General features: G+C 36.5%; 1 protein-coding gene across 4 annotated transcripts in view; it reads right to left on the bottom strand.

Annotated features, from left to right (window-relative positions):
• Positions 1 to 23,282, bottom strand: part of Efl1 (elongation factor like GTPase 1) — a 133,672-nt gene that overhangs the window by 98,461 nt on the left and 11,929 nt on the right. For all 4 annotated transcript variants that reach the window (XM_010621178.2, XM_033761117.1, XM_010621180.2 and 1 more), the window contains exons 5-8: positions 21,409 to 21,542; positions 18,098 to 18,235; positions 16,486 to 16,700; positions 764 to 887 (exon numbers count right to left, since the gene is read on the bottom strand). In XM_010621178.2, coding sequence (XP_010619480.1) covers positions 764 to 887; positions 16,486 to 16,700; positions 18,098 to 18,235; positions 21,409 to 21,542 — 611 coding nt within the window. The remainder of the gene's footprint in view (positions 1 to 763; positions 888 to 16,485; positions 16,701 to 18,097; positions 18,236 to 21,408; positions 21,543 to 23,282) is intronic.

The raw sequence follows: 23,282 nt of genomic DNA, 5'->3' as shown, positions 1-23,282 counted from the left end.
AAAAAAAAAAAAAAAAAAAAAAAAAAAAAAAAAAAAAAGAATGAAGGGCATTATTAAAACTGTACCAATAGAAGGATTGGCTTCTGATTTTTTTTTTCCTTCCTGTAGCCTCATACTTGTAATTTCTGAAAAGAATATAGTATATGATTTTCAAGCATATAAAAAAATTTATAAAATCCTGAATTTTACATTAAAATATAAAGCATTAAGAAAACTTTCCTTTGAGGTTATAGGCTCAAAGCAGTCCAACATTACCTCTATCTACAGAGGGCTGGGGTAGAGGAAGAATTTGCCTCTCCTCACCAATACGTGGTGACTAGTGGTACCTACAAGAGACATGCTTAAGGAGGTATACAAATGTAAATGCAAAATATCTGTCTTTAAGTGCCCAAGACCTGAAACTTTCAGTATTCTTAATAAAAAAAAAAAATTCAGTTCTTTGCTCACACAGTATATTTACTTTTTTGAGAGAGAGTCTCACTGTGTTGCCAAGACTGGCTTCAGACTCCCAGCTTAGCCTCCCAAGTAGCTGGGACTACAAGCAAATGCCACCATGCCTAGCTTGCTCAGTATATTTATAAAGATTAAGAACTCTATAAGCAGTACTTAGAATCAGAAACTCCTAAGACTTTCCAAATTATCTAGAGTAAAAAGTGCCCCATGAACTCAAGCCACAAAAACTACAGCTGAAATACATCTACTAAAGATGTTACAGTATAGGCTTTCTATGACCAACAGTCAAAATAGACACATACTACATTACCTGATCACCTTTCATAATCTTCTTAGCCTTCATATTTATATAGTAATCTCCCCACAGCGTTTTCAAAAGAATTTCCTTTTTGATACCAATTTTTTTACTATAGATTTTGGCAAAGTGCTCAATTCTGAAAGAAAACCAAGAATTCATATTATTAATAACAACAATAAATATGTGTACAGCTAACACTTGGGTGCTTCTGCACCAGGTACTATTCAGAGTTCTTGCCATATATTACTAAACATAATCACTGCAATTATCGTACAAATTGCCCTAATTTTACAGAAAAGGGTAACAAGCATAAATGCACTACACAGTAGTAATTTGGGGCTCAAACTCAAGCAGTGTGCTTCTAAACCTCATGTTTTTATCCAACATTCATTATTAATGTGAATTAGAATTCATGCTATATGTACCTTTCTTAATTTTGACATATAAAAAAGATAAAAGGAAGAAAGGCCAAGGAAATGTATGCGCTAACTGACCATGACATCTGTGCCAACAAAAAGAGCCTTATTCCAGGACTTCACTGCTATATGTAACAGTGCTCACAAAAGAAATTAACTCTAGAGCTAGTACTTGTCCAAATGAGTTTCTTAGCATCCTGTACTAAATGGAAAACATACACACTTATCAGACCATGGAGAAAGCAGCCAGCATCACAGCCTCCACCTATGGTAGAGCAGCCAATCAACACCTAAAGTTGCTTTGTGTATCACTGTACTGCCTGGAATAAAGGACCTAGGAGACACAGGGAACTGTGTGTTTAATCTAAGGTTGAATCTAGAACTGTCCAAGTATCAGTATCTTAAAAGATGCCTGCGCAGGAATATCCTCTCTCACCACTTCTTTTCAACACTATACTGAAAACCCAAGTTAACGCTGTAAGAAAAGGAAAGAAAACTATATGATTAGGAAGGAAGAAATAACACAACTGTTTAAAGATGACACAATCGTCTCTGTAGAAAATCCAAAAGAATCAACTTACCACTGGAACTAATAAGCAATTACAGCAAGGTTACATATAAGGTTAATATGCAAGTCAATCACTTTCTTATATACTAGGAGTGAACAAATGCAATTTAAAATTAAAAGTATAATACCATTTACATTAACGCCCCTACAAATAAAACACTGAAGTAGAAATCTAACAAAATATATATAAAAGCTGTATGAGCCAAATTACAAAACTATGATAAAAGACATCAAAGAACTAAATAAATAGAGAGATACCTATACATAGTCAGGAAGGGCTCAATACTGTCAACGTGGCAATTCTTACCAACTACATCTTCAGAGCCAATACAACCTCAATCAAAATTGCAACAATTTTGTGAGTAACAACAAACTGATTTTAAACTACATGGAGAGGCAAAAGACCCAGAATAGCTAACAATACTAAGAACAAAATTGAACATACTAACTATACCAAACTTCAAGCTATAAAAGTCATAGTAATCAAGACATAGTGCTACTGGTAAAAGAATAAATAGATCAATGGACAGACCCACATAAATACAGTCAACTGATCTTTAACAAAGAGGCCCTGGCAACATAACGGAGAAAACAGTCTTTTCAACACAAGTGCTTCAATAACTGGACAGCTATGTGCCAAAATAGTAATATTTTTTAAAAAGAAAAGAACTTACATAACAACAAAAAAATTAACTTATAATGGATCATAGCCTTAAATGTAAAACACAAAACTATAGCACTGCTTTAGTAGATAACACAGGAGAAAAACTGGGGCTGTGGATTTGGTGACTGACTTTGTAAATAGCACTCTACAAGGATAATGTGTTTAAAAAAAATTGATCAGCTGTAGTTCTTTGCAATTTGAAATTTTTCTTTGTTAAAGATATTGTCAAGAGAATGAGAAGGTAAGCCTGAATGTGAGAAAATATTTACAGAAGACACCTGATAAAAGACTGTTATCCAAAACACAAGAATTCCTAAAATGCAATGAAGAAAAAGGCAAAATATCGGAACAGACGCCCCACCAAAGATGATGTGCAGATGACAAATAAGCAAACAAACTTGTTCACATCATGTCATCCAGAAGCTTCAAACAATAGTGAGCTCAACTACACAGTGATTAGAATAGCTGAAATCCAGAGTCAAGAAAACACTAAGGGCAGGCAAGGATGTGGATAAACAGAAACATCATTAGTTGCTGTTGGCAATGCAAAATGGCACAGATACTTTGAAAGACAGATGAGTAGTTACTTACAAAACTAAATATACCCTTACAATAGGAAATAACAAACACAAACCATGGTTTCTAGTCATTACACTAGTTGAAACATATCCACACAAAAACCTGCACATGGGTGTTATAGAAGGCCATTCAAAACTGTTGAAGTAACTAAGGTATTTTTTAATGAGTAAATGAACAAACTGAGGTACAATCAGACAATGAAATATTATTCATCACTAAGAAATGAACTATTAGGAGCACTGGTGAGTGTGCACAGATTCCGGGGTACAGTGGTGTGGTCCAGGCCAGCAATGCTGCAGGTAGATCCCAGCTAGGGATCCACCCTGACCCCAGAGGCTCAGGCAAATCTGTCCAGCCAAGGCACGCTCAGGAAAGAGCTGCACAGGAGCATAAGATTCAGTCAGAGGCCCTCCCCAAAGCATCAGTGGTTGGAACCCAGGAATTGGTGTACTGGTGAGCAGCAGAGAAAAGGCCTCTTAGTGACTTGCTAAGAATTGGAGACCACTGGGTGAGCAAAAACTTGTCTCAATAAAAGCACAGCGGGCTTCATCTGCTGAAATGAGAAGACATGGAAACAAGTCCCAAAACCAGACTTCCAGATCACCTAAGGCAACCTTAAAGGGAAAAAAGATGGAACAATCTGATACTCAACCACCTGGACTGGCAACAAAAAAGGATCTGGAAAAAATGAAGTCAGAAATAATTTCTCAGATAACAGCAGAGATTGTGCCCACAGTGCAAGACATGATTAATAAATCCAGAGTGAACACAGATAAAATACAGAGGAGCTAAGGAAAATGATGGAATCTCAAAACAAGAAACAAATAGAATCCATAAAACAGATGCAAACAGGTTTCCAAGAGATTAAAAACTCTACTCATAGTTTACAAAGAAGAATGAGCCAATGTGAAGACAGAATTTCAGATACAGAAGTTAGGATTGCAATTAGTGAACGGGGAAAGAAAAAATTCATAAAAATAGGAAGGGACCATGAGAAATCGATCCAACTGCTGCTAGATGATGCAAAGAAGAATAACGTAAGATTGATCGGAGTCAATGAAGAAACAGGAGAAAGTGAAAATGAAATTAAAAAAAAACTCTTTGCAGAAGTAATAGCAGAAAACTCCCCCAAAACAATTTAACATACAGATAAGTGAGGCATATAGAACTCCAACTAGGCATGATAAAAAAAAAAAAATCTACACATAGGTATATAATAGTTAAGATTTCGGACACCCAACAGAAGAACAAAATTCTACAAGCAGTCAGTGAAAAGAAACAAATCACTTACAAAGGAAAACCCAACAGAATCATGGAAGACTTCTCAACACAAGCCCTCAAGAAAAAAAGCCTCCAACCCAGTTAAGATGTACTGTCCAAAACTATCTTTCAAAATTGATGAAGAAATAAGATACTTTCATGACAAAGAGCACCTGAGGAACTTCATGAATACCAAACCAACACTCCACAAACTTTGAAACAGTATCATAGGAAATGACAATAAGGATAACAACTGCATGAAGCCCAGCAGAATGAATCCATCAGGCATGACAAGAAATTAAATGCAAAGGGGGAGAATGCCACAAAAAGAAAAAATCATGTCAATTATAACCATCAATATTAATGGTCTCAATTCAACAATCAAAAAGAGAATGGCAGAATGGGTCAAGAAGCACAATCCAACAATATGCTGCATACAAGAAACACATTTAATTCAAAATGAAACTCATAGACTGAAAGTTAAAGGGAGAAAAACAATACTCCATGCAACAAGAACTTGAAAAAAAGCAGGAGTAGTTATCCTCTTTGCAGATCAAGTGGATTTCAAATGAACACTAATTAAGAGAGACAAAGAAGGATACTACATCCTTGTAAAGGGAACAATCCAAGACAAAGAGATGACAATCATAAATGTATATGCACCAAACACTAGCGTGCCCAACTATATAAAACAAATACTAATGGACATGAAAAGCCCAGACCCTGATGGCTTCACTGTTGAATTCTACAAGACATTTAAAGGGGAACTTCTGCCACTACTGTTTAAACTCTTCCATGAAATTGAAAGGGAAGCAATACTCCCAAATTCATTCCTGGAAGCAAGCATCACCTTGATCCCCAAAGCAGAGAAAGACCCAACCAAAAAATAGAACTACATGACAATTTCACTAACAAACATAGAAGTAAAACTCCTTAATAGGATACTGGCAAATAGAATGCAGTAAATCATCAAGAAGATCATACACTCTGATCAAGTGGGAATCATCCCAAGGATGCAGGGATGGTTCAACATACACAAATCAATAAATGTAATACACCATATTAACAGAGCCAATGATAAAAAACAATATGATCATCTCAACAGATAAAGAAAAAGCATTTGACAAAATTCAATATGCATTTATGAGGAAAAACCCTACAGAAAATTGGAAGTCATTCTCTACATCAATTTGATAAAAGCTGTCTATGAAACACCAAGAGCCAGTATCATACTAAATGGTCAAAAACTGAAATACTTCAAGCTAACATCAGGAATAAGACAAGGATGTGCACTCTCATTCAAGATAGCTTTGGAAACATTAGCCACAGTAATTAAACAAGAGAATGAAATAAAAGGAATAAAGATAGGAAAGGAAAAAGTAAAATTGTCATTATTTGCAGATGACATGATACTCTACATAGAAGACCCCAAGAACTCCACCAAAAGTCTTCTAGACTTAATAACCAAATTCAGTAAAGTAGCTGGATACAAAGTTAAAACACAAAAGTCAGTAGCTTTTCTAAGAAAAGACTCAACCAGAGAGAAATGGGGTCATCAATTCCTTTCAGAATAGCATCCAAAAACTTGAAATACCTAGAGATCAACCTAACAAAAGAAATCAAAGACTTCTACTCTGAAAACTACAGCACTCTGAAAAAAGAGACTGATAAGGATATCAGAAAATGGAAAGATATCCCTTGCTCCTGGGTAGGAAGAATCAACATAGTGAAAATGTAATTTTTCATACTTCCAAAACTGCTATATAGATTCAGTGCAATCCTAATTAAAATCCCAGCAGCATACCTCATGGACCTTGAGAAAACAATCCAAAAAATCATTCTGAACAAGAAGACAAGACAGGGGTATCACAACCCCCAACTTGAAACTATACTACAAAGTACTGTGACAAAAACAGCATGGTACTGGCAAAGAAACAGTGGAAAAGATTAGAAGATGCAGAAACAACTCCAGACATACTCAGCCACCTTATCTTCAACAAAGGAGCCAAACACCCTCACTGGAGCAAAGATAACCACTTTAATAAGTGCTGCTGAAAAACTGGGCTTCAACTTGCCAGAGATTAAAACTAAACCTATGTATCTCACCTTGCACTAAACTAAAATTAAAATGGATCAAAGATCTGAATATTAAAGCAAACATTAAACCAGCTGGAAGCAAGGTTAGGTAGAACACTGGAAGACACTGGTATAGGAAAAGATTTTATGAACAAAACCTCAGTTGCAGATGAACTAGCACAAAGAATCAACAACTGGGATCTCCTCTTATTAAAATGCTTCTGCACAGCAAGAAAAACCACAGAGTGAAGAGAAAACCTACACTGTGGGAAAGATTTTTCACCAGCTGTTCTTCGACAAAGGTCTACTATCAAGAATATAAAGAACTTAAAAAAATCAGACCCTCAAATTTAAAGACCCAATCCAAAAATGGGCATCTGAAATGAACAGACTTTTCTCAGACAAAGAAGTAGAATAGCAATTAAACATATGAGAAAATGTTCAGTATCACTGGTCATTCAAGAAATGCAAATGAAAATAAGGCTGAGATTCCACCTCACCCCAGAAAGAATGGCGATTATCATGAAATCAACCGACAACAAATACTGACAGGGCTGTGGAGAAAGAGGACCACTGCTCCACTGCTGGTAGGAGTGCAACCACTGTGGAAAGCAGTATGGAGACACCTCAAAGAACTAGGACTGGAAGTCCCATTTGACCCAGCTGTTTCCCTGCTGGGTACCTTCCCTACAGAATTAAAAGAATCATACCATAGTGACATATATGCACTCATATTCATAGCAGCACAATCAGTTAACACTTGAAAGGAGCAAGTGAAGTAGGATAAAAGGGACAAAGAGGAAGGGGAAATGGGTGGGTTAGGGAAAAGGAAAGAAGGAAATAGAATATGAGAAAAGGAAAAAATGAAAACAAAATCTCTGTAAATAGGGAGGGGTAGAGGGGTTGAAGGGAGGGCAGGGTAATGGGGAAAAAATAAGAACCAATATTGATTATGTGAGAGTACAAATTTCCAACAATGAATGCCAATATATTGTATACATTAAATGTGCCAATAAAATTAATTTTTTTTAAAAAAAGAAGAAATGAACTATCGGGCTGGGCATTTAGCTCAGTGGTTTCACTGCCTGCCTCTCAAGAGGAAGGTTCCAAGTGCAATCCCTGGTACAAACAAAAACAAAAACAAAAACAAACAAACAAAAAAAAGAACTATCAAGCCATGAGAAAATAGGAGGCAACTTAAATACTTATTACTCAGTCAAAGGAGCCAATGTAGGACCACGCCTGCCTCACAAGTGCAAGACACTGAGTTCAATCCCTGGTACCAAAAAAAGGAGCCAATGTGAAAAGGACATATACTGTGAATTCTAACTACATGGCATTTTTAAAAAGCCAAAACTATGGAGATAGTAAAGAAATCCAAGGTTGCTCTGGGATGGGGGACAGGAGAAAAGAGTAGGTGGAGCAGAGGACCTTCAGAGCAGTCCAACTATTCTGCATGGTAGTCCAGTGGTAAATACATGATATTACACACTTGTCCAAACGTGCAAAGTATAAAACAAAGAATGAGAACTAATAAGGTCTTGGGGTGATAATTATGTGTCAATGTGGGTTAAACAATTGCAACAGATACACTAATAGTAACAGTGAATCTACGTGTGGGGGCAAAGGAATTGGTAAAATATCTCTATCTTTCCCTCAAATTTGATGTGAATCCAAAACCACTGTAAAACTTGTACTTAAAAGATCTTTCCATTTCTTGCATTGTAGAAAGAACCCAATGTTAGTACACAGAAGACAACTCTTTACAGGTCAGCCAAAATGTAGTACAGCTAAAACATAGAAGTTAATGACAACTGAGGTAAGCCCACTGGTGTCATTCTTAAAAAGCTGTGCTGCAGAAGTCAGTGATTACAGTGAGAATCAGAAAACCATCAAGCAGCAGCTTAGAAGCAAAACCAGACACTACAGAAACTACTGAAAATAAATAACCAGTGACCCTTCTCAGAGGTGTAACAAATTCCAAATTACAGCTACTGACACTCTGCAGCTGAATTCAAGGGGCCATTACTTTCTAAGTAATTTGTTATTGTAAATTTTTTATTGTAAATTTCCGATTTGATTCAATATTTATTCAGCACAGGCTTTTGTTTTTTTAATTTGCCAAAATGTTGATTTCTATAAAATCTGTATATTAATTTATGAATATTTTTGCCTTTTGGAGGAAACCCCTTTTCTCCACAAGTCACATCTCCATCCAAGGAGACTTCTGTACCTTTCCCAATAAGGAAACACCAAAAGGAACAGAATGAAGAGAAGGTGAAAGACTCAGTCCCTGGGGAGAACTGCTATACTTCACAAAGGAGACAGCTGTCTACTTCTGGTTTCTGGAGGTCCCAAACACCTGCAGCAGGGCATAGTCTTGCTTCCAGATGCAAATCAAGACTTTCTGCAGCTTTTAATTTGGCAACACCAGATCGTGCCAGGCAGGTTGTAATCCTCCATGCACCAAGGGTCTACTGGTGGAGGAAAAGAACAGAAGGCAACCCATGGGGCCTGAGCTCCCAAGCAGGATTCAACCTAATTCTTGCAGAGATGCTTAATTTTTAGGGGTGATATTTGTTGGAGACTTAATAAACAAAGCTGAGATTCTGATCTCCGAATAGCAAATTGGGTCTATTCTCAGATACTTTAAAACTATAGAAAATGACTAAGTGATTAATGTATCAAACTTGTTACATTTTCATATATGTTAAGTATGAATCCTTTTCAAAAACAACATAAGACTAATCTTGTGTACCCTTTACTGATACTTAAAACAAATATTTTACTATTTATGGGGACTATATTTCTGTCTATAATTAACAAGCGACCAGTTATTTGATAAACAGAATTAAGCTCTTTGCTACTAAAATATCTATTATCCATATAAAAATTACCTTTATGTCATGATTAATTTGGCATGAATTTTATTATTAATATTGCCAAGCTTGCTATCTTTCTGTTCACATTTAATTGATGCATCTAAGCCAAAGCTTTGGTGTTTAGCCTCTGTCCATTAGGCTTTTTGTTTATCTACTTGCACAGAACACTTCCGGATTTGTTTTCTTTAATGAATTTTCCTTGTTTAAAGTACTTCATCTCCTTAATGGGGAATTTCATACATTTATTGTCACAACTGTTGGCACCAGTTGGATGTGTAGTGCAGTTCCTATTCATGTTCACAGGATTTCAAAACATGCTGATGTGCATTAGCCAAACTGTGCCATAGTTTCTTTTATCTTTTAAAATGTCAGATAAATATCCTGCTTCTAATTTTAAAAGTGATAAATGTAAAGATTTTCATGACTCCTAAAACCTCTATGAACCATAAAGTACAGTGGAGCATCTGTTCACTTATCATCAAGCTTTTCTAGTCCACGATATATTTACGCATGCATATGCATACACATATGGGTACATAAATCTCTCAAAATCTTACTTTTTATCCTTTTCATTCTTTTGTCATCCCAGCTTTCATAAAATTTGCATATTTACACCAACCCATTCCCTATTACAGCTTGGTGCTTTTATTCACTTACCTGTCATTAGTTCTAATTTTAAAATACCAAGAGCTTCTAACAGAACTTTGCCATTCTTGAGTTCTATTTTACTTCACTTCCTCTAAGAATAACCTCAAATAAGATTCTCAGAAGAGACCGGCAGAACATCCTCGTACTCCAAGACCTCACTTACTTTGTTGCTGATCTTCCTGAATGACTGTTACGTGTGAAGTTATGCAGCCACACACCCTTCTGTACCACAATCGATTCAGTGGATTAATATTACTTACAGGATTCTAAGATTTTGATGCACAAAATTAAATGAAACTATTGGGAAGGACTTCTCATCATCTCTTCTTCCCTATCCTTATTCTATACAGCTGAGGCCTCAGTTCTACTTACCTCAAATAGGAACTTGGATTCTTACTGCTACCCACTCACCTATTCAGCTGGATTAACATCAATTAACAAGACAGATTTAGGTAGCAGATCTATGTCCACCCTCTACTCACTCTTCTGAATTCCCACTGTATAAAAGTCCTACATATAAAAGTTTACAGCACGATAGTAAGTTCTGAAGCATTGTTGTCATTTTCCAACTTTTGTGAAACCTGCAGCAGCCAACTTTTCCTACTCACTGACAATTCAGAGCAAAACTGGAAGGAAAGCTCTCCAGTGCTTCCATTTCCACCACCATTGCCCTGTCCACTGACACCTTGCTACTAGCCTACCTCTGAATGTGACTTTGTCTAACACAAGGGAATACGCACTTACTGACTGACAGTATCTAAACATGTCAAAAGTTGAAAGTGGTACACAAGTTACCCTTATTCTATACATTCAAGACTTGTCCCATTTCTTCTCCTTCCACAGTAAACACCTTCCAATTTTCCAGATTGACTGAAATTAGCATAAAACATTAAATAAATTATGAAAACCATTACAAGAGGACAAGCCCTCCACCTTGTGGCTCACTAACAGAATGCTCTCAAATTAGGAATCACCAAGTATGATCCTATAATATCACTGAATGAAACACTCACTGTACTAACTGGAAGAAATTCTTAGAAATCATCTTAGGCCAATATTCTTATCTTCAGATGGGAAACTGAAGTCCAGAAAGGTAATAATGTCATGCCAGCAACCATGTGGAAAAATTGCAAATTCTCTGCTGGTTCATAATTTCCATCTTCACTGTATATCTAAATTTGTTTACATTCAGTATGACGTTCCACATGCCAAATGGACTAAGGCTATAATTTTTTACAAACAAAACATTACATTACACTATGCTGTTCAAAGTAAAATCTGTTTAGTCAAAAGGAAACTACAAGATAAACTACTATAAATAGGAAGACAAGGAAAAGCCAGAGATTGGTTCCATTATTTCCAAACCTTGCATCCTAGTCAACTGGTAACCCTTCTTTCCATTCCAGATCATCTCAATACATATTTCAGAACAGACACTGTTTTATCCTGGTGCATGATTTCTGGTTCTATGATTCCTGCAAATTACAGTGAACCCTAAAGTTACGATCAGCCTGACATAACTTGAGTTACGACCAGAATTTTAGTTTTAACTAATGAACAAAATCTTGACTTATGATTCAAATGCTGGCTGCTTGTGCTTCCAAATGGTCTCAGATACAGATTTAACTCTTAAGAACTTCTAGAAGGAACATTACAACATCTTTCCTGTAAGGGGTTAACTGAGAAATCCTTGGCCAATATCTCTCTAAGGACACTGAAATCTGCCTGGAAGAAAGCATGGCCTAAAATTATATAGGAGACAGACTTTAAAGCTTGTGTAGAAAAGACTGAGCCTTCAATTGACGAATTTGAGTTATAACCAGCCCTTGCAAACAAAATGAGTTCATTAAGACAAGGGTCCACTGTTTATGCAAAATTAGCCCCACAACTAGAGTATATTTCATTATAGGCCTACAATTATTTATCCAAGCCAAAGACACTTTTCTAAAAAATAAAATTCCACAGCTCGACAATGGCTATGGTTAAGAAATATTAAAGAGGTTGCACCAGTGTGCACTCCCACCAACAATGCTGAAGGGCTCCTTTCTCCCCACAACCCCACCAACATTTGTTATTGTTTGATTTCTTGATAAGCTGCCATTCTTTGTGGGGTGAAATGGAATCTCAGTGTTGTTTTCATCTGCATCTCTCGAATGACCAGGGATGTGGAACATTTTTTCATATATTTACTTGCTGCTTTTACTTCTTTGTCTGAGAAATGTCTGTTTATTTCAGATGCCCATTTTTGAATTGGGTCTTTATATCTAGGGGGGCGGATTGTTTTGAGTTCTTTATATACTCTAGATAATAATCCTTTGAGGAGCAGCTGGTAAAATTTTTTTCCCAGATTGTAGGTTGTCTCGTAGTTCTGCTGATGGTTTCTTTTGCAGTGCAGAAGCTTTTTAATAAGATGAGATCCCAGTTGTTGATTCTTTCTGCTACTTCCTGTGCTACTAGAGGTTCCATTTCACCCAGCCATCCCTCTGCTGGATATCTTTCCAAAAGAATTAAAAGAATCATATGACAGTGATATATGCGCATCTATGTTTATAGCAGCACAGTTTGTAATAGCTAAAACTTGGAAACAGACCATTTGCTCATTGCAAACTGGATAAAGATGTGGTTTTTCTATAAAATGAAATACTACTCAGCCATAAAGAATGAGAAAGTAGATTCATTCATAGGAAAATGGATACATATTGAGGATACACTCCTGAGTGAAATAAGTCACACATGTGTAAATACCGAATAGTTTCTCTTGTGTGAAAAACTATAATGGTACAAAGACCCTAATGAGATAAATGACAATGTGAAATAGGAAGAAAAGGGCTAAAGGTGTAAGGAAAGTGGGAAGGGTAGAGGAAAAGTAATAAGGGAAAAGAAAAAAATATGAGAAAATGAAAAAAATGGAAATGAAGTGTTTGTAAAGGCGGAGGTAGAAGGGGTGAAAGGAGGGCCGGGACAAGGGGAAAAAATGAGAACCAAGACCTGTCATGTGAAGGTACAAGATTCCAATAATGAATGTAACGGTACTGTATACCTAAAAAGTACCAATAAACTCAATGAGAAAAAAAAAGCCTAAGGCAACTTAGTGACTTAGCAAGTCCATTGCAAAATAAAAAATAAAAAGGACTGGGGAAGTGGCTCAGTGTGAAGGCCCTGGGTTTGATCCTCAGTACAAAATAGAAAAATAAAATTTAAAAAGACAATGTTTTCCCCTTAAACTGGGAGTGAGGATGGGCCGGGAATTTAGCTCATAGTTCCGCCACCTGCCTCACAAACACAAGATCCCAAGTTCAATCCGTGGTACCAAAAAACAAAACTGGGAGTAAGGCAAGGATGCCCACCCTCAGCACTCTTAGAATGCTGGAAGATCCATCAAGCACAGTAAGATAAGAAAAAGTCACAGTAAACAATGGACATACAATAATCAAGTATACTTGTACACACCAAGAATATGAAAAACAAATAGATGCAAATCTAATACAACATGCATATGTGAAAAAAGGTGTAAATCTAATATAACACGTATAACACATGTTACACACATAGCATTCATATGCTAAAAATTATAAAATGCTCATGAAAGATATCAACAAAAGTCTAAATAAATGGAGAAATATACAGTATTCATGAATTAGCAGACTTAAGACCAAGACAGGGATGTAGCTCAGTGGTAGAGCACTTACCCAGCATGCACAAAGCCCTGGGGGTTCAATCTCCAGTAGTACCAAAATAAACAAACAAACAAAAAGATCTCTAAAAAAATATGAATTAGAAGACTCAACATAACAAAGGTATCAATTTTCCCTAAATTAATATACAGATTTACCATATAATTTCCATCAAAATCCTAGCAACATTTATTTTGCAGGTACAGGGAAGATTACTATAAATTTATATAAATTTATGAAAAGGTACAGACACTTAAACAGGTAATTTTAAAATAGAATGTTGACAGAAATAATCCATCTGATTTTGAGACTTACTTTATACTTAGAATAATCAATACTATGTGGTAGTAAGACAAATAAACAGATCAGTGGAACAGAACAAAATACTCAGACCCACACAAATATGTCCAATATCATTTTTCCCCTAGAACTAGAGATTGAACCCAGCGTCTTTGCCATGAGCTATATTCCCAGCCCCCCTTCATTAATTCTATCCTACTCTTTTCTTTTTTCTTTCTTTTTTTTTTAGCAACAGGCTCTTACTAAGTCACTAAGTTGCCCAGCCTGTGCTCCAATTTGTGATGCTCCTGCCTCAGCCACAGAGCGCTGGGATTATGGGTATGTGTAAACACATTTGACTTCCAACTGGTTTTGATGAAGATACAAAAAGCAATTCATGGAAGGATAAGCTTTAAAAAAGAAAAAAAAAGGTGCTAGAATAATTTGACATCCACAAGCAAAAATAAACCTTGGCCTAATCCTCACACCATATATAAAAACTACAAAAAATAATTCACAGAATTAAATGTAAGAAATGAAACTATAACACTTTTAGAAAAAAATGAGAAAATCTTCAGGATCTAGGGATAGGCAAAGAGTTCTTAAACTTGACTCTAGAAGCATAGACCCATAAAGAGAAAAAGTGGTAACCTGGACTTTACTCAACTAAAAACTTTGCTCTGTCAAAGACACTGTTAAAAGAATGTAAAGCCAAACTACACACTGGGAGAAACTAGTATCTGCCAAGAATATATGACACAAAGGACTAGTATTTAGATTATATAGATCTTATGAAACTCCACAGTACAACGACAAGCAATCGATTAGAAAATGGAAAAGACAACTCATCCAAGAGGACAGACAGGAAGTCAGTACTGGGAAAGACTTCAATATCATAGATGGTAGGAAAACTAAAATTAACACTACAATAACTTATCAGTATCCCACCATTAGAATGGCCAAAGTAACAACAGTGACAACACAAGTGATGGTGGAAATATAGAAAAACTAGATCACTCCTACACTGCTGATAGGCACATAAAATGGTATGGCCCTCCTAGAGAGCAAACTGCAACTACAACTACCATATGTCCTAGCAAAAATGCACCTCTGGTATTCTTTACCCCAGAAAATAAAAATTTATATTTACATTTTGATCCTTATTTATACTTTGTTTCTCACACCAGAGAAACTGTTCAGTATTTACACGTGTCCTATTTACCTCACAAGAGTATGGCCTCAATGTGCATCCATTTAGCTATAAATGTCGCTAATTTTTTATGGCTGAGCAGTACTCCATTTTATTTATTTATTTTTTTAAACTTGGGTCAGGAATTTGGCTCAGTGGTTCTGCTGCCTGCCATGCAAATGCAAGGGCCCGAGTTCGATCCCTGGTACCTAAATAAATAAATCTTTTTTTTTTTTTTATTTGGTACCAGGGATCAAACTTGGGACTTTGCACTTGCCAGGCAGGCAGTGGAACCACTGAACTAAATCCCCAGCCCAACATCTTCTTAATCAAAATGTATAATAGATTATTTGAAATAGGAAGACAAAGTCCAAAGAGGAAGCAGAAAGGAAAGAAGGGAAAGGAATAAATATGAGAAAAGGAAAAAATGAAAACAAAATCTTTGTAAATAAGGAGGGTTAGAGGGGTTGAAGGGAGGGCAGAGGAATGGGAGAAAAATAAGAACCAAGATATATCATGTAAAGGTACAAATTCCCAAAGATGAAGGTCATCATACTGTATACCTAAAATGTACCAATAAACTTAATAAAATTACATTAACACAAAAATTTGTACATGAATGTATATATCACCTTAATATATTAACCCTAAACCAGAGAAAACACAGATGTCCTTTAAAAAGGTGAATGGTTAAACTTCGATAAAGCCATACCACAAAATGCTACTAGCAATAAAAAAAAATTGTTTAAAAGCAAACAACAAAAAAAAACTATTATAGATGGAGCATCCCTAATCCAAAAACCCAAACCCAGAACTTTTTGAGGGCTAACACACCACATGTAGAAAATTCCACATGACCTCAATGAGCCAGGTCCCAGTCAAAACATGGGCATCCTAAAAATACTGCATAACGTTCAATGTGTATGAGGCATATGAACCATAAAAATGAACACTTGGGTTCCATTCCCAAGATATCTCATTATGCATGTGTAAATATTCCAAAACCTGAAAAGCCCTAAACCTTAGACATTTCCAGTTTTGAGTATTCCTGATAAGGGAGACTGAACTGGTAACACACACAAATTAGGCAACAATGCTGAGTAAAAGAAGCCAATCCAGAAGAGGGTACATGAGGCTTAGTTCCATCTCTGTACCATTCTTGATATGAAAAATTATAGAAATGGAAAATAGTAATGTTTGTCAGAGATTAAGGAAGGTCTGGGGGTGGAAAGGTGTGGCAACAGAAGAGCAAGCTGTGGGATCCTTGCAGGGAAATGTTCTCTACCCTGACTGTTTCACTGTCAGTGTCCTGACTGTGATACTGTACTACTGCTTTTAAGATGTTACTTACCATAGGGGTTGAGAGTAAAACATACAAGAGAATGCTCCATATTATTTTTTACAGCTATATGTAAACCTACAATTATCTCAAAAAGTATTAAAAAACCAACTTTATGTAAACTCCACAAAGAGATTTAATTAGACTCAAAAAAACTTACCCAAAGCCCCACCCATCTATGGCACTGGTAAACACCACATTCCCCTGTTCTGGGGAGAAGTAAAGGTGAGAATCATCTGTGTTCTCCAAGCCAGTGCTCCAGTCATACACCTGCTCTCCTTGTTCAGAATTTGGATTTATTTGGGAGTCAGTTTCTCTCTCTGCTCTTTCTTCTAAGACTTTAGAAGTAAAAAGAGTTCCTGTCAGTGCGTTAACCTAGGAGAGATGGTGAAATGGAAGAGTATCACTCATATCACTTAGCATACTCACAGCAGGAGACACTTATGCCATAATCTTTGGCTCATTGGAAGAGACAATCAATTAATAGTTTACTGTATTAATCCATTCAAAACTAAATCAGGCTTTTGCAAGTTCACTTTTGTGATTATTATTACTGATGTAAATGCTAATGTGTCATCTTTGTATCGTTAGTAATGGAGAAGCAGTACTGCTAGGCACTCATGGTTTCCAAATTCTAAAATCCAAGTTGTGACCTTCATCAACTCCTCTGCCCATTTCTCATATCAACCATTTGAAATTGTCACCACTCTCTCAGATCTTCTCAACCTGTAGTCCCCAACTATTTTCACTTCCAATAAATAATCTTTCCTACCAACAACAGAAAATGGAACCTATTACTCAGAATTCTGCAAGTTCCCTATGTTCCAGCCTAGAAGCCTGTTCACACCCAGAAGAGCTGCTGGCCCTTCTCTTGCTCAGCAGGATGGATCACTTCTACAGGGTCTCTCTGCAGGACAGGTATTTCTATTTCTACACCTCTGCCTATGTCTGCAGGGAAGTGAATCCACCAAACATTCTTTTGCATGGCTCTATATTATTTCTTCCCTTCAGCAAATAAACATTCTCAAGCTGATCTTGTCAATGGCTTTTCCTTGTTTTGAACAAATTTTAAACTTTTAAGCATGCCATACAAGGCTCACCAAAATCAATGTCTTCCCTTTCTCCCATCTCTTGTCACTGCTCAACATAATCTAATTCTTTAGCTACACCAATTTCCTTGGAAGAAACACTGTACCATGTTCTCATTTGCCCTTATGACTTTGGACATCTTATTTCAGCTCTTCTGAATGTCCTTCCTCTCACTCTACCTAGCCAACTCTCACCTTCCTTCCATCTCAAGGCTTCCCTAGCCAGGTGTTTTGTCCCTTCCCTCTTGACGCAGACTGAGGTAAGTGGCCCTCCTCTGTGCTCTTGAAACACACACACAGCTGATCTCCCTGACTACACCTACACAACACCACAAGCTCTTTGAAAACAGGGACTCTGACCTGCCCATCTTGATATTCACAATCCCTAGCACACAATGGGCATTTGATATCTCATTTATACAACATGTATACTGCTGCATAAATAAATGCTGGGATAAAATTTCATCTAGAGACTGATGGTACCAAACCAGTCTTAAGCAGGACAGCCTACTATCTAAACTTTTGGTATATGATGTCTCTATGAGACAGAAGGGTTCCCAAGAGCATGCTACCTCGGTCACATGTGAAGACTCCAGCAGCCATTTTGAGTACATAATTGAATTTTCTGTCAGCAACACTTCACACTCAACTCTTCATCGAAGCCTACTTTTTAAAACACCATACCTGTTCCAAAATATTCTTGAGGTGAGAATATGCCTCCTGTGGGGTGAATTTTAGTTCCACTATCAAACGATCTATCTTATTAATCACTAAAACTGGACGTATGTTTTCAAGCCATGCTTGTCGCAGAACTGCCTGTGTCTGATGAAAAAAATGAGAAATGTACAAGTCAGGAATTGCAGTAATTACAACACATATGAAATCTCCATTAACAACCAACACATCCCCATATCCTTTTATCAGGGCTCAGACTACACCAGTAGACATGAGGCCTCCACAAGTATAAATACAACACAGCACGAAGAACTATGGGCAAGAATTATCTTTGCAATTGTGGAACTGACAGCTTGTTTAAGAATGAGTAAGATCTCATAAAGACAGCAGTCTGGTGGAAATATGTATGTGTATCTACAGACACACACAAACACACACACACACACACACACACACACACACATGAGTTAAAGTAATAATTATACACAGACACCCACAACACCAGCACAAAGATCAAAAAGTAAAACATTTCCCCAGAAACCATGTGCTTGCCTCCCTGATCATAACACAATCAATCTCTTAAGAGTAAATGTGGTTCTCATACTCTCAAGTCAAGTGTGTTAATGTCACTTGTCCTTCCAGGACACTCCAGACATAACCCCCGCCCCAGACATCACCCCAACAGAGGCTGTGCTTCTCCAGTGGGGACATCTGAGCCCTCAACAGAAATCAGGACAGAGGCCACAGGACAATCACAGCACGTCTTTTTTGTATACCAAATTTCCTCCATCTGAGTAACTTAAACCTTTTATTATTCTTTTAAAAAAACAAAACACACATGCATATTCAGAAGTGGAGTACAAAAGTGACTTTTTTAAAAAAGATAAAATGTAAATTTTCAAAAAAAATTAGAAGAAAAATTAAAAACATTAGAAGAAAAATTAAAAGGAATTCTAAACAATATCCTAGAAAAAGACAATGAAGGCAACAACAAAACGAGGCTCAACAGAGCAAATCAAATAGGCAAGGTCAAAAACTAAAAGGATAAGGCGAAAAAAGCATGACAATAATAAGTTAGTACATATCAGTTATAACCATCAATATCAATGGCCTCAATTCACTAATCAAGAGAAACAGACTGGCAGAATGGATTAAGAAGCAAAATCTAATAACATGTTGTATACAAGACACAACTAGTGCAAAAAGAAGCCCATAGACTGAAAGTGAAAGAACGAAAAATTTCTTCATACAACAGGAGCCCAGAAAAAAGCAGGGGTATTCACAGACAAAATAAATTTCAAACCTAAACTGAATGAAAGAGACAAAGAAGGTAACTACATCCTTGTGAAGGGAACAATTCAAGAGGAAGAGATAACAAATAATTTATTTTTAATCTATTGAGTATGTTTGCACATATGCTCCTTTTCTCTTTTCTTCTTTTTTCTTTTTCCCTGGTGCTGGGGATTAAACTCAGCACATTGTTCTGGCTAGGCAGGTGCAGCACTACTGAGCTAAATCTCAGGCTTTACATTTCATATTTTTAAAATTTATCAACACATTAATCTTTGTCTTTATATGTTAGTCTACCAAATTGATGAGCTATTTTGGTTCTCATCTTCTTTGCTTTTTTGAGAATTTAGGAAATCTGTATATATGAGTAGTATGAAAAATATTAAGGTCCATCTGTCATTCTCCTCTTTCATCTCTGCCTTCTGCAAACTTCCTTTTCTGTCACTACAGCTTGTTTGGTTGGAAATTTGTTAAGACAAATTTTGTTATGTTATCAATATATCTTTGTACCTATTTTCTACTGATAACAAATATTAATTTTTAAGTAAATTTTATCGTAACTATACTTAAATAAATGGATAATAAATCATTAATACCATTTAGTATCTGGTACATATTACAAATTCTCCAACTGCTTCAAAGATGATATTTGTTTTTCTGAAATCACACAAATCACAAACATCACTGCACTGTTTTATTATACCAAAGTATATACTGTATTGCAGAAAATATGCATTGTGTATATGTGGGGGGGGTATTTTTTACACATATGTGTGGACTACTAAATGAGAAACATGGTCATGTATGTGGTAGGATTTTGCATATTTGTTGGTATATCGACAGTTTCTCTGCCAACCTTATGATTTCTCTAAATTACATGCTTGATTTAATTCATAGTCATTTGTTTGGGAAGAATGTCATATGTACTTAATTACATGCTTGATTTAATTCATAGTCATTTGTTTGGGAAGAATGTTACATATGTACTGGTGTTAAATTCTATCGTTATGCTTATAAAAATATATAATAAAAGTATGGGATATAATAAAATAGAAACAGAAAAATCTGATCTTAAAAATGTGAACTCTTTTAGTTGCTTTTTGATTTCAAATATATTTCTTTTTTGTGGGAAGTTTTGTTAGAAAATGTAAGTGATACAATCATCAAGCATACGATATTTACCAAATTAATAATAACCAAGGAGTTTATAAATCATAAAATTTTGAGGACAGTTTCTCAACTATAATATGTAACTTTGTTTTATTTGTAAATACATTATTTCAAAAATATTACATGAAAAGAAAACGAGAAAGAACATATAATGTTTGAAGATCATATCAAACTAATAATGTATTTGGATTATCAGTTTGTGTTGTATAAATTTTTGTTTATTTTATAACCTTTTTTTGCTGTCATATATATATTTGAAATTTTTATTTAGTATCTTCATTTCTTGTTGTCATGTATGTTTGCAATCTTTAATAAAAAATAAATAAATAAATAAAGCAAAAAAAGAGAAACAAATGTAGGTACTCTGGACTCCATCCCCATCAGAACCCCATGTTCCCCTGGTCTCAGGTCAATTTTTCCAGCTGTAGCTGGAAGAGTAGAAGAGTAAGACAGGGAAGTAGGAAAGGAGTGTTCATATGTGATTAGGTGGAGGCAGAAGTAGAGACCAAGGAGCCAACAGAAGATAATTCCTCCTACCTACAGAAGAACCAGCTCCTGTGATGCTTTTACCTCCACAATTCAGGAACCCCAGCCCCCCAATCCAACATTCCTCCAATCTATGCTGCATCCCTAAGAGAATAGAACAGACACTTCAAAGGATCTAAGTTGAAGTCATCATGTCTAAGATCCGTCAAAACAGTGGTGATTTAACTCTACCACAGATGGGAACATTTAACAAATGTGAAATATAAAGCCACCTGTCTATCAGCAAAATGCCTTAAGAGGCCACAGTAATCAACAGTTTCTCCCCTTTCCCTCCACCATTTAGCCAGTTAAGTATTTTCTCACCACACCATTACCTGTGGACAGACCCCTTCCACAGCATCTACCACAATGATGCACCCATCACAAATTCGAACAGCGGTTGACACTTCCGAGGAGAAGTCCACATGCCCAGGGGAGTCTATGAGATTAATCAGGTACTCCTCAAAATCTGAAACAAAGTTTGAAAATACACATTTTCAACTGTGCAGGTATAGACTACTCTTCCTCAGGCATTCTAAATCAAGGAAGCTTTGCCAGGCATGGTGGCACACACCTGTAATCCCAGCACTCAGGAGGCTGAGGTAGGAGGATTGCTGTGAGTTCAAGACGAGCCTGGGCTACACGGTGAGTTCCAGGTCAGTCTCAAATACATAGTAAGATCTGTCTTTAAAAAAAAAAAAAGAAAGAAAGAAAGAAAGCTAGCTTGCTTGCTTCCAAGCAAAGAGTAAACAAAACTAAAAAATCCAACAGCTCAACCAAGAGTTATTCCAATTTCTCTCCCTGTGGGGATGTAGAGACTCCAAACAGCACCTACAGAAAATGCTAAAGGACTTTTTTAATACCCTAACATTTATCCCTTCATAAGAGGTTAGCATGCTGGGGCTATGCTGTAGTGCTAGAGCACCTGCCTGCTGAATCCAGGCCCTGGATTCACTTCTTAGCACTGCAAAGGGGAAAAAAAAAAAAAAGAACTCAGTGTGAGCCAGTCACTGTGGGAGGCACTCTAAATGTGCTAATCACATTACTGAACCCTGACACCAGCCCTATGAGATAAATTACACTCTTCTCATCTTACAAATTAGGAAGTGGAGATGGAAAGAAACCAGTGCCTATAAGACATGAGTGAAGGCTGTTTAAAGGACCCCAAAATGCCAACTGCAAAAGACACAAAGGGATAGGCTAAATTCTGCCAGGTAACTTCTCAGAGCAGCACGTAAATGTGTTCAATTGAGATTTAAACTCAAGCCTAAAAAATTCTACAAAAATTTACAAAATTCACAAAACCTTTAAAATATTTAAGCAGCAGCTATGTGCCCAGCAGTGTGCTCTATGCTCTCACATAGACTGTCCTCTTTGACACTCACAACAAATGTGAACATCACCTTGACTGGCACTAACATTCACAGAGCCGATCAAGCCCACAGTCCCAGCCAAGCTCAACCATTTAGCCAGTTAAGTATTTTCAAATGGTCACCCAAGGTCACAGAGATTTAGCCTTAAAGCATAATCTAGTAGGGCCAGGAATTTAGCTCAATGGTTCCACCACCTGCCTCACAAGCGCAAGGATCAGAGTTCGATCCCTCATAGCAAAAACAAAAAAAAACATAATCTAGTAAACCACATGAAAAATAGTAATATTATACAATTTTATAATCATTCCCCATTACTTCATAGAATTCTTTTTAAAAAGCAAAATAATTATACCCTTTTGCTCCTCCCTTAACTTAGTGTTTATTAATGTGAGTACTCAAGAATTACTATAGGGATGAATGTTATAATTTATGGTCATTTAAAGAAGGAAGTCTAAATGTAATTTTAATGACCTGATTTGTGCCCCAGGTGGTACAATGATGATAAAACAAAAAACAGCAATCATAGCTGGAGTTACCCTTCAAGGATTGCCTGTCTATGCCTGGCACAGTTTTAAGTATATAATGTGTACTGCAACTGTACAGCAGTTCCCTGCATGGGCCCTTTCACAGAGTAGCTCACCAGGGCACAGACAAGATAAGTATTTGTCTTAGGGCTATCTAACTAGAATCTGACTCCAGGCTTAATTGCCTGAGATCAAATAATGCACAATAGTAGTGAAGCTCAAATTCATCTGCCTCCAAAGACCATACCTTAAACACTATTCAGGATGGCAGTGTCACCTCACATGCCAGGATTCAGTGAGTGGTGAAACCCC

Source organism: Fukomys damarensis, unplaced genomic scaffold (genome assembly GCF_012274545.1).
Source record: "Fukomys damarensis isolate Sample0158 unplaced genomic scaffold, DMR_v1.0_HiC HiC_scaffold_7, whole genome shotgun sequence".
Lineage (NCBI taxonomy): Eukaryota > Metazoa > Chordata > Mammalia > Rodentia > Bathyergidae > Fukomys > Fukomys damarensis.
Note: the sequence above shows the minus strand (reverse complement) of the source record. Positions and strands in the feature narration are given on the sequence as shown.